The sequence below is a fragment of the Hydractinia symbiolongicarpus genome, chromosome 6 (assembly GCF_029227915.1).
Source record: "Hydractinia symbiolongicarpus strain clone_291-10 chromosome 6, HSymV2.1, whole genome shotgun sequence".
Classification (NCBI taxonomy): Eukaryota; Metazoa; Cnidaria; class Hydrozoa; order Anthoathecata; family Hydractiniidae; genus Hydractinia; species Hydractinia symbiolongicarpus.
Window position 1 is genome coordinate 13,904,465 of NC_079880.1, and position 12,988 is coordinate 13,917,452.

The 12,988-nt window shown below is 32.6% G+C and overlaps 1 protein-coding gene across 1 annotated transcript; it reads right to left on the bottom strand.

Moving 5' to 3' along the window:
- Positions 1-107: 107 nt before the first annotated feature.
- Positions 108-10,694, bottom strand: LOC130647098 (uncharacterized). The gene is made up of 14 exons (XM_057452828.1): positions 8,579-10,694; positions 7,954-8,070; positions 6,130-6,193; positions 6,016-6,055; positions 5,316-5,340; positions 4,954-5,036; positions 4,585-4,704; positions 3,662-3,765; positions 3,375-3,451; positions 2,893-2,950; positions 2,259-2,395; positions 1,929-2,001; positions 999-1,135; positions 108-589 (listed from the first exon to the last, which is right to left on the bottom strand). Exons 1-14 carry the CDS (start codon positions 8,738-8,740, stop codon positions 164-166), a joined length of 1,623 nt encoding a protein of 540 aa, XP_057308811.1. The 5' UTR covers positions 8,741-10,694; the 3' UTR covers positions 108-163.
- Between the last annotated feature and the right edge of the window lie 2,294 nt (positions 10,695-12,988).

Below are 12,988 nucleotides of genomic sequence, written 5' to 3' on the forward strand. Positions count from 1 at the left end.
CCTATATCTTGTCTTTTCCTTGAACTACTTTCGCTTGCATGCAAGTTCGAAAAAGAAAAAGAGCACACGCATTTTAGCTACATTTTTGCTAATTTACAAGGAGAATCTGCACACATGCGGAATATATTTTCCCGAAAATAAATATACAAATAATTTTTTTTCGTCAATAATACGTTATGTTACTAACGACGTTTTTTGGTTGAGGGCGTTGTTTATCTTTTAATCCGTCACGTCGATCCTTACGATGCCGCTCTTTACTACGACGCCGATCTCTACTTCTACTACGGCTTCTATGACGAGTTCGATTTTTACTGTCGTGACGACTTCTATAAGCCTCGCTCCCTTTACGATCACGACTACGACTTCTCCACCGATCGCGATCTTTTAAACTGCGACGACGGGATCTGCTTTCGGATTCATCGTTTTTTTCTTTACTCTTCGGAGATTCTGTGCCTTGTGAATCATCTGGTACATCATTATTTAACGTTACATCTTTCTCACTGATATCTTCGCTCAATTTTTCTGTAACATTCTTTCCTTGAAGTATCTGGAGGTATAACATTTGCTGATCAACGACTTCTTTTAGAACCTATAATGAAACTCTGTTATATAGAACATTTAAAGAATACATTAACCTGGCAAGGTAGAAGTTTGCGATAACCAAACGGGACTAACAATGTTCCAAATTATTTATGCTAATGCCGAGCAGAATTTACAAAAAACTTTAAGACACCTTGACTCGGGTCGATTGAAATTGAGCTAAACAGAGCAGAAATGAATCTCGTCAAATTTCCTATATGGTAGCCGTCTTTAACATTTTTTTAAAAATAATCAATAAGTAAATACTTCGCACATTCTTCAACCCGGCTCGGCTAATCTCCCTATAATTGGAGACCCTGGAGTATTTTATTTAAAACGGCCAACCTGTTTAGAAAGGTTATAGCATCATTCAAGAAACCAAACAGATACTACTTTGAGTATTGGTTACTTTAACCTACCTCAAGTCCAGTCATTTTTCGGTTCATTTTATTTTTACCGCGATAAGACTGTCTTCTTCTTTTGTAGTCTCTTAGTTCGGCCATCACTTCTAGATGTGTCTTCTCGCCCTTTTTACTGGAATTTAATGACGCGAGAACTAAAAAAAGGATTCAACATTTTGAAAAACTTTATGGAAAATTGAGACATTTTTGCCAGTCTAAACTTTCAATAACATCCTTTAACACGATTGTTTTGTTATTTGCGAAGCATCTTAAGCACAACACCTTCAGGTCCGTTAAAAACATCTAAGGTTAAATCATGGCTGCGTTATTCACTTACGTTACACATAAATTTACCTGTTTCTTCGTTATTTTGTTCAAAATCTCATCACCCTTTCTAAAAATCCCCAAATTCTGAAATCGTGGAAAAAATAGCTATCAGAAAAATGCTAATTTCTTTACATTGGTCTGAAGTCAATAATCCTCTATGTACTAAGTTATTGTATTTTCAATATTCACGAAAGGGGGCTGGTGATGCTTAATTATAACAATATGACCACTACGGTTTAACTAAACTTTTTGGTTGTCTTTTAATATGTCAACTACTTGACTTATTTCTGAGAGAAATTATTTCCATAGGAATGAAAATAATAAAACAAAATGGTGGAAACACATTTATTGGTACGTAATTTAGAAATTACGTAATTTTATAAATAAAAGTTGTTAAATTGTGACTTTGTACGTTTGAAATAGTTTACTTTTTTTCTTCCAGCCCTATACCGCTTGATTTTTGTCTGAGAGATATTATTTCACGGAAAAGAAAAGCAAATAAAATGGTTGAAAGATGTCAGCCTGTTGATTTCCGTGAGTTTGCACTACCGGCGCAAACGTGGCAACATAACTTCTTCTCCTGGTTCTGCAAGTATCAAATTTAAAAAAAAAAGCACCCACCTTTCATTTGCTCCTCTGCTTCTGCTGCTAGCTCGTTAAACTCGACAACAGGCGTGGCCAACAATTTGCCAGTCTTAACGAAATGTTTATAGGAAATTGTTAGTTTAAAAGGGAAATTTTTACAGACAAAACAGATATAAAAAGTGATTTTCTTTGGTTTCTTTCAGTCAAAACGATTGATAGTCAGGTACATCGGAGAGTAATAAAAGAAGACTCTAAGAAACACACGGCAAAATTTTAAAAAAGGGAAAGGAAAATCGGTAGAAATAGTTAAAAAATAAAAGCGAGATAAACACACAAATAGAGAAATAACAGTCGAAAATTGCAGACCTGGTGTACTTCTTCGTAAATTTTTAATTTTTGCTCTCTCGACAGATTGTAAGATACCCAATCCATGGGAAGAAAAGGGTATTCCACGCTGTCTATTTGTGCACGCTTTTGGTCACTCGAGTCTTTAGATGTTTCAGCTACACAAAAAGCAGATAACTAAAACCACGTTTACGAAATGGTAATCCTCAATAATATCAATTTTTTTGGATGTTTTAAGATAATTTTAACAAAACACCAACATTCACGTGTATAACTAACCTTAGAGACCACCACTGCTAAACGCATATATTTAGCATGAAGGCTGAAAATGCGATACAAGTGCAAAAAGTACAGAAAAACTTCTTGGGGAAAGCTCCCAAAAGAGCCTCTACTTTTTAAATGCTTCGCTGCCAAAAATCGGGAGCTCAAAGTCCAAAATGGTCCACTCCGATAAAATAATACCGAAACATCCTAATCTTGGCGTATTACGCTTAATTTCAACCCTTGTAGACCCAAATCACTGGAATTTTCCATCAATAGAGAACTATTCGCATTAAAGTCTAGAATATAATTTTTTTTCACACATAGATCAGATTAAAAAAAAAAGAGAGAGAAAGAGAGGAAATCACAGTGACAGTTGTACGTTCCAACTTACTTTTTTTGTTGCCAGCAATGAGTGCTGATGCATAGAAATCAAACTCGTGTCGTGTTTGCTAAATAAATGAAAGTTACCACTAAACCATACAAATCGTTTTGGATATGCAACTGCAGTATTTATATGCAATATGTCTTGCGAGAGATCATACAACACCAACAAAAAGCACCGCCACCAACCACAACAACCACAACAACGACAACAACAACCACGACAACAATGACAACGACGAAAACAACGACAACGACGACAACAATAACAATAACGACGACAACTAAAACGACGACAACAACAAAACAAAAACAACGACAAAAACTATTACGACAACAAAAACAACAACGACGACGACGACAATAAGAGCAACGACGACGATAAGTAAATACTTGATTTTCTCCATCAGAAAAATTATGACAAAGTTGTAGGAAAAACCGAATGTCTAAAACATCACTTATATAAAACATATATAAAACAAAAATTCTTACCTCTGGAATATTTTGCTTTGTGCACAATTTTTTAGCTGCAATGAACTTCCATAAATTTAACACCAATGTACTGGCTTCTACAAATGTAATGGCATATTTTGCATATAACGAATGCAAGAACAAAAATAAATAGATATTAGAGAAGAATTTTGACGAAGCGTGGATATCATTCATCACGCCACAATTCTTCATTTGTGTTTCAATAACTAGTTTATCATTCTACAGTTTATGGTGGAGCAAAAAGGCCGTGAAATGTTGGTGTACTACATAGGATCCTTATGACCTACCTGCGCCAAATATTCCTTTTAAGCGATTCACAATATCGTCAACATTTTGCAACGTATTCATCCACATCACAACTGAGTTTGCAACTTCAACTGCATACTGAGGACTAAATGAAAAAAATGCATTTTTATTTCAACAGGGTTCCTACTTATTTCGCAACTAACTTTTTAGCATATTTCTGACTTATATTCCACAAAAAAAAAACTTAGGATATTTTTAGGAGTACTTGCAAAAAATCAGGAAATTTTAGGATATTTAGGATATTTTAGGATTATTTAGGAGGATTTTAATTTTTTTTTTAGGATTTTTAGGTTTTTTAGGAGGCGTGGAAACCCCGTTTAAAAATTAACACTAGTCGATATTTCAAATACCTTAACAACGATGAGTTTTCACCTTTACAGCCATGTTATACATTTTGTCGAGCAAAAAGAGGTTACCGATCAGCAACCTTCACATAATTTGGAAAACAAGCATATGCGAATGGCAAGGGCTTGTGCATTTCGCTTGACAAAACTTTTATAGATGATTTAAAAAATACTGATCTTTATAGTTTTTTTTCTCAACAACCCCTTTAACCACACCGAATACATCATGCCTCAGAAGGTCATAACTAAGCTTGCGAAGAGACCTTTTTTTAAAAGAGTAAAAACAAACTTTCACCTAAAATTTTTTACGCTAGGTGGAACAAGAGTTTTTGCGGAAATTACGTCGCACATTTTACAGAAATGAGAATAACAAATCCCTTCTAAATACAGTTAAAAGACACAAACAAATAAACTTGAATAAAAATGACAAATGTTATTCTGCAAGTAGCCAAAACACTGCATAAGATACCGCAAAAAATTTCAATATAAAGTCCTCAATTAACAAAAAGGTCCAACTATGTACTACATTAAATCACCCACAGAAATCAGCAAAAACATACGCAGGGGCAGGCAGCTTGGTAATGTTCTCCACTAGCCAGTCTTTCAATGTATTTATAGGTAATTCATGTGCATCCAATATATAATACTGTGTTGGAACCAGTCTCCACGAGTAGATAAACCTGTGAAATGGAAACTAAAACTGCTGACCAGCGTTTCAAAGAATCACGTACAACATACTACACATTTTCGTTGAACACAAATGTGTTTAATTGTTCCTGGTATAATGTTTCTGCCTTATCCTCTGTTGTAAGTTGAAAAAGGCGCCTACACCAGCTTTTTAATAAAGGTCTTTTCCCACCTCCTCAGGGCTCTTAACCACTCTGGTTTAGATCAGAAATTTCAAGTCTTTTATAAACATATAAACCAACCTTAATTCGTCAAGTGAATCACATGGCTTGTATTGGTTTATATCCTCATTATTCTCCCTTAAAGAGTGCAACTTGATGCCTGTCTAGAAACAACAATTTAAATATAAACATTAGAAATTATTCGTGAGTCAAACCGACACAAGCTGATTTTAAAGAATGAGAGAAAATGCTTAAATCTGTATAATTAATTTTAATTCACGACTAACAACACACAATTCTTTTTTTTAAATATCTGCAGAAACATTCTGCGGAAATGATAACAAAAATAATGCCTTTTACGGTTGCAAAGTACCTAAAAACACAACGTGAAAGCACTGGTGAAGTTACTACCATATTGAAAACAAGTTGTGAGGTACACTTACTGCATCATTACATTCTCCTGAAGATCTACAAAGGAATTAATAAAAATTATAGATATTATGACAAAACATCAACCCATTTGCATGAATGTCCTTGAACTAATTGTCTAATATTTACGGATTTGAAAAAAGACATATACCACAAACTAGCCTATATGCTGCAAAAATGTATAGGCCTAATAATGGCCTAATGGTTGTTGCCCTTTACAGCATGCCTTCATTACAAAACTAGGATCCATAAACATTGAAAAATCGAAGCTGCTTATTTGAATTTATGTAGTAAAGTTTAAAACTCAAATATAACCCGATAACGTTATATGGTAGACTGTATCTGCTATATAGTAGCTCATGTCTTTGCTTATAAATCGTATCTACGTTATAAGAATCATTTCTTAAACCAACCTCTATAAATAAACTTTATTTATAAGTTCAAAATAGTATTGGGGACTGATCTGCATTGACAGTCTCTTCCACAATGTTTTGCACAGGACTGTAGATTTCAGGTTGAATTTTTGATGAATTTCAGAGCATTATACACTTATTAACAACAGGTGACTTAATTTGTCAGAAACGAAGGAAAAATTATATTACATAGAATTAAAGAAATACGCTTGAGAAAATTTTTGACCTTTTCTGATGCAGTAAATCATGTATGCCTCTTATAGTTTTAAATTTACAGAACCAAAAAAAAGTTATCACTCACAAGCTTTTATGAACACCTATGTGTGAAAACTGTGTCTCACCTAAAACAAACAACAAATAAATAACAAAGAGAATAAAAAAAAGTGAATAAAAAAGCAAATAAAAACAAACTTACTAACAAATACAGGAACAACTGAACTATCAGGTGGATAACAGGATGATGGAGATGCAACAAAATCCTGAAACAAGAATACAGCAGTGTGTTTTTAACTAAAACATGTAAAAGGGGCAAGATAGTCCCAGATTTAACTGAACTGTCACTTCCATTGAAGAGACTCAGTGTGTAAAAACCTCATATAAAAACAACCTAGTAACACTTAGGAAAGCGCGCGCTACTGTGCACGTGCAGTTATGATATAGTCTTTGCAAGGTAAGGCTACCACCCACTATTTTACTACAGGTCTGTGAACCCGATGTAGACACTGTAGCATTCCACTCCAGCTTAAGTTTTTACTTCATTTGGGGCAAAGTAAAACTTTTCTGCATTTATTTATTAGTGATATATCATATACTGTATACAAAACCTGGAATAAATGCCCTATCAAGGTGTACGCACATAACCTACTGTTTATTATTATAAAAATTATTTACAGAGAAAAGCCTCTCCAGTTCCTTTTAGTACTGTTATTAATGAGTGTCCTGCAAAGGGCGTTCTAGTGGGGGGTCCTAGTACATTTCAAGTTTCTATTATAAGTCACTTAAGTTGACAACTGCCTAAGATATCAATCCTATTCTCATGCTAAACGCTAAGCAGAAGGTATCGATTTAGAATTTTACCAGTCAACCACCACAAGGGTACCAACACTTATGTTAAGAACAATACATTGGAAAACCCAATAGCATCTATTTCTCATCTTATTGTGGGGGGATGGATAATTTTAAATTTGCTCAGGATACCTAAACTGAGGGAAGAAAAACAAATGCAATTGGTGGAACCAACGTCGCACAATAAGTTGTATATATATGAATTAATAACAAGATAATATAAATTTAATTACATATCCTCAAAACCGTCATACGTTCATCATACTCTCCCAAACATCCTTGTTTTTACAACCTTTTACACCATTTACATGCCTTCAATGCTGCTGAACATGGTGTCCGCCAAATCACAAAAACGGCAAATAGAAAATTAGCATGTATATAACTGGAAAATGGCATTTAAAAATTTGTATAAGATACTTAAAATAGGGGAAGAAAAATAAATGTGTTTTGTGGGAGCAGGTTCACACTCCATCAATTTGTTATATAATTCATATGAATTAATAATAACAAGATAATATAAATATATATAATCATATATCCGCAAAACCATCCTTATTTTTACAACTTCTAAGTTTACAAGCATTTATAGGGAAGCACCTCTTCATATCACATAATAGTAGTTGTGGAACACAACAATACGCTATTAGTTTTTCTTTGTATAGAGTCAACTTTGAGGAGATTTAAGACTTTAAGAACTCTTAACCTTTTTTGAAATGATAACAATGTTTTCATAAAAAATGTAAGAAGATTTGATTGCTGTAAAAATGTAGAATTTTCATGCATTTTTTAAATAAAAATATCAGTTTGCTAAAACTAAAATGCAGAAAACTTGAGCAGAAAGCTGTGAAAAAATCACTTCTGAAGAAGATTTGAGAATTTTTTTGATTATACTTTTCAAATTTGAGGAGAAATGAGTAGTTTTAAGGAGGCATACTAACTCTTAAATTCTTTAGACAATTCTTCATATGAGAAAATAGATAAAAAGAAAGCTATAAATGAACCTGTCAACCAAAAAAAGAGACTTTATTCTCATTTATATATAATTTGTACAACAAGACCTTAAATAAATGTCTGTAGCGCTGGAGTTTAATTTTTTTCAGTAAATCTGAGCATGAATATCCTTATACAGGTTAAAAAAACATATAGTGCTATTGTTCCCTAATATTATATATACCTTTTCTTGGATATCTTTCATGCCTTGCTTTCGAGCATTGCAAATTTTAAGATGCTTTGACAAATTCTCACGTTTAACTTCGTGGTGCTTGTCTATATTGCAAGTTAATAAGCAGTTCTAAGAAGAAAAGAAACAACATTGAGGGAACCATAATAGACTTGCAAACACAACATAGGAATTCTAGCAATGATTTTCTTCAATATGATGCATCTTTTGTAAGCACACAATAACTGATTATTACAAACGTTTAGACATAAAAAAATGTATTTAGCACCTCTACAGTTGAAAAGACATTATCTGTTTTATTTTATTTCCAACAAACCTTAAAATTAAGAAGTGTCTGAAAGTTTTTAAAAATAAAAATAAAAAACCTTAATATTTAACAAATTTTGGCACTGTCATGAGATATCTTCTAAATTTTATATTTAAATTTCAAAAATACTTTTATGTAAGCATATATGAATAAATAAACTTGCAAGAGCTCTGAAATATAACCAGTTACGAGGGGGACAATCCAGATAAGTTAAAAGGCCAGAGTTTGTAATTTACAAATTTACAAACATTAAACAATGTTTGCAGAAAACTGTCCCATAAGATTAAAAAACTAGAGCAATAGCTTACTAACATCTTTTAGGAACTTTTGTCTTGACCAACCGAATTTCTGTAATGCTTTGTTCAATTGTAGATTTGCAACAGCAATAACATCTGAGACATTTTGGATTTGAGCAATCCTATGTTGGTACGTTTCCATCAGTTGAACATCACTATTAGCTACATTCAAGCTCATAATTTTTTTTTTTTGCTAAGAAAACAACATCAAAATAATATAGATAGATAGATGATAGATAAATAGATAGATAGATAAATAGATAGATAAATAGATAGATAGATAGATAGATAGATAGATAGATAGATAGATAGATAGATAGATAGATAGATAGATAGATAGATAGATAGATAGATAGATAGATAGATAGATAGATAGATAGATAGATAGATAGATAGATAGATAGATAGATAGATAGATAGATAGATAGATAGATAGATAGATAGATAGATAAATAGATAATAGATAGATAGATAGATAGATAGATAGATAGATAGATAGATAGATAGATAGATAGATAGATAGATAGATAGATAGATAGATAGATAGATAGATAGATAGATAGATAGATAGATAGATAGATAGATAGATAGATAGATAGATAGATAGATAGATGTGCATATTTTACATGGCTAGCCTCACAAATATCGAGGGATATCCCCTGTTTATTTTTTCCTGAAGGGGCCATGACTTAGATAGGGAGTCCTAGAGTATTTAATGCTCATTTTGAGCTACACAGGCCCAATTACGGCCTAGGCTCTACTAGACAAATCCCTGAACATCAAACAGCCACACAGTGTGCCATCTCCCTAATTTCCCAAAGGTAACATTCAATCGCCCATATTAAATTGCCGCCAAGGGGAATCAAACTCCAGTCTCCCACACAAATTGCAAGAGCTATAACCACTAAACTATATGGCCGCAGGCTCTGCCTCTAACACTGACATGTCTTAAAAATACAGTAACTTTGTGTCTGTCTGTAAGAGGCAAAGTAGATTCATTTATTTTTGAAGTATATAAAGTAGATATAGGTTTGGAACCAAGCTATAAATTTCTTTTGATAGAAATAATTCTGTACTGTTAATGGTGTCTTTGAGAACTGAGTAAAGTTGTATTTTTTGAGTGCATCCTAATAGTCAGAGATGTATTTAATTTTGGTTTTACGTAAAAAGTACCACTAATCCAATTCAATTCAATGCTTTTTCATAGGGTTAACATAACTTGCTGTGATCTGGTACAAAATATGCATACATAATGACACCAAAATTTTTCCTTATTGGGTCAGGTCTGGGACGAGCAAACGAGTGTTTTTAGCCAATAAATTTTATGTTAATCAATTCAACTTTATACAGGCCTTGCCATGAGTCGGGAGCAATTGCTCACGCCAGCGTAGTGCTCGCGTAAATGCTTGTTACCCAAGCATTCTATTGCTCGCGTAATTATTAGCATTTTGAGATAACTGAAAAGATATTTGGTGTGATTATTTTCCACCCATCGTGCAACAATTTATTCGCCATTTTAAAAAAGGTGTGCGATAAGGACATTAAGGTTAATCTTTGTTGCACATTTATTTAAAAAAATTTGAAAGACTTGTTAATCAACATTTTAAGCTCTATAATACAGTCCAAAATCATTTTATACCTAGGGTTCCCTTTAAAACAATATGTATATACTAAAAATCTTCTTGCTTTTCTTGCTTCTGTTATTTTAAGATGAGGATAACTTGCTACATAACAGCATTCGAATCATTGATAATATACAAGTATTTTTTTCTATCTTATTACCAGCCATATATTCATTGTAATAAATCAATGGTTCACTACCATAATCATTTCACAATAACTTGCCATCTATGAGACATCCTATCCTAATTGATTCTCCTAATTGATTTTTCCGGGTTATTGAAACCATTAGCTCAAAACATAAAAGCAGAAGGGATTTCCTGGTAGAGATCACCTAAGTAAATAACAATAGAAGTAACTAACTAAAAAGCTTGGTCAGTGTTCTGCCTGAATAAAATTTGTTTGCAACAAGAGAAGCTACTAGCAAAAAATAAAATTGTTGTTTCTTGAGAGTTTAGCAAAACAGGGCCATGAATAATTTATTTTAAAAAAATTTTTTTAAAATAATTAGATGATCTTTCTTATGGTACAAATTTTTCTTTAAAAAAATGTATTCAAGTTATATACATTTTTTCCAACAATTTAAAATTTTTTGTGACCTCTTGAAATGAATCAAATTTCATTTTTTTTAATTTAGTCCATCACTTTATTAGACTAAATGTAGTATTTGTTCATAGTTAAAGTTATCTAGGTGAATTCAAAATAAAAATGAGATAAAACAAGATTTCCTCTTTTCTTTCAGGAAAACAATTTAGATGTCAAAAGGCAATGGATAAAAAAAACAAGGCGTAAAACTACAACAAAGAAAATAAGAGTATATACAATTCAACAAAACACTTTTGCACCAATCAAATATAGTTTTCATTTTAAAAGTTAATCAGTCTTCTTCTGAGCTGCTAGATGTGTCTACCAACACGTCAATGAATTTTATGGTTAACGCCTGGCATCTTTTTCAGCATTAAAATTATATATTTAAATACCAAAATGGAGAATAATGTTACGACAAGCATATTTTACCTTTTTATTTTTTTTCTTGTAGTGCTACATTTTCACTAGCATATTTTTAAACATTCGTGAAGGAGGGTGTTTTCACAATAATCTTCCGTGTTTTACACTTGTATTACTACTATTTTAGCGAAAGTAGCTAATTTTTGTTTTAAATCACATAAAAAATTAAACTTTTACTTAACCACATAAATATTTTAATCATTACAAAATTAGGGTCTAAAATTTTTTAATCAACTGCAAGTGGCCTAATGACATTCGAGCACTGAATTTTTGTTTTCTATGAAATCTTTCATAGCAAAAACTGATCTAGTTTTTTGTCTAAATTTTAATTTCTATTAGTAGTGGAAGAAATTAAAAACTTTTTACTTTAAACCTGATAGATTTTATTATCACGTATCACTTACTGGGCACCATTTTAACAAACACTACAATTGCGGGGTCCTGCATTGACACACTAAGTATAAGATATTGTTACAGGGGTAAGTGTGGGCCTGACTGCGCCTGTGAGAGAGTTTTGGTTGAAGTGATCCCAATAAGAGTTATTTTGGCAAACTGCACATGATAGCAGTCATGATAGCATCCCCAATTTACATAAAACTTCAGAACCCAATGTTATGGTTTGCCTTTTGTATAGCTTTAGCTTATCCACATCTAGTTTTGTTTGTGCATATCTATAGATGACTTGCCAATGTTTACAAAATTAAAATAGTTTGAATTTTTATTGCAAATGCACAAGCATTTCTGTAGGTGGAAATCTAAACAAGAAACCACAGTAATGAATGAAAAACGTTCAAAAAAGGAAATATTCGCTTACAAGTAGTGAATTTTTTAAAGAAAAATTAGAAGAATATAGTTAAAATTTAATTCCAGTTTTTCTTAGATCTTAAAAAAACCCAGCCATTTACCTGGAAAGTGGTCTATAGATGAGTTGGAGCGTGGCTTAGTTGCTTTGATTTTGCGTCTAGAACAATGCAAATAGGCAAGAAATATTAAGAACAGACCGCAACGATTGAAGAGATAAGGCGGTTGCATAAATATTTGGTGTTAGAGTCACCCTAGTGACCCTAATATTTGATCGAAATTTTTTATACTAAGTCGGAAAAACTAAAATGACAAAAAATATGAGACAATTGTTGTCTCCCCACAGCGATTACCCACCAGTATTGTTGTGCTTCACTTTAAAATACGAAAAGGGTTCTGAGAACGGCACGCGAAAATTCTATTTAAACGAGGTGCCAAAGTTATCATTAAATATTGGCGATTTAATGGCGCGCCGTTATGGCTGGATGGTTGGATACAACTTTTGTAATTTTTGAGTTACCATTCGCCGACCAACTGACTCTATTTTTGGTGCTCAAATGACTCTAACACCAGATATTTGTGATGTCCACTTAAGTTAACGAAGCAAGTTAAGTTAAAATTAAGAAAGACATATTCCAGCTCCTTATAAATCGTTTTTACTACTTTAAATAAAAGGAAATAGTCAATTTTCCTGATGTAGCCCTTCTTTTATTGCCTGTAAGGATGCATGACATATACGGAACTTTGTTGTAGCTACACATTTAGCCAACAACATTCACAACATTCACTATTTATTAGGGGTTGCTTTTTGAAAATTACTAAAATACTCAATTTTCATATATTCCAAGAAAGCTCAGTTAAGTAGGCTATGCTAAGGTAAATTAATTTTATTATTAGCGAATAACACGTGAAGTAAGTTTAGCTAGCCAGTTAAGTTGAAGCTCATATCACAACAAGGAAGGCTAGCAAAAATGTATATAATTTGAGTGTCAGTGCA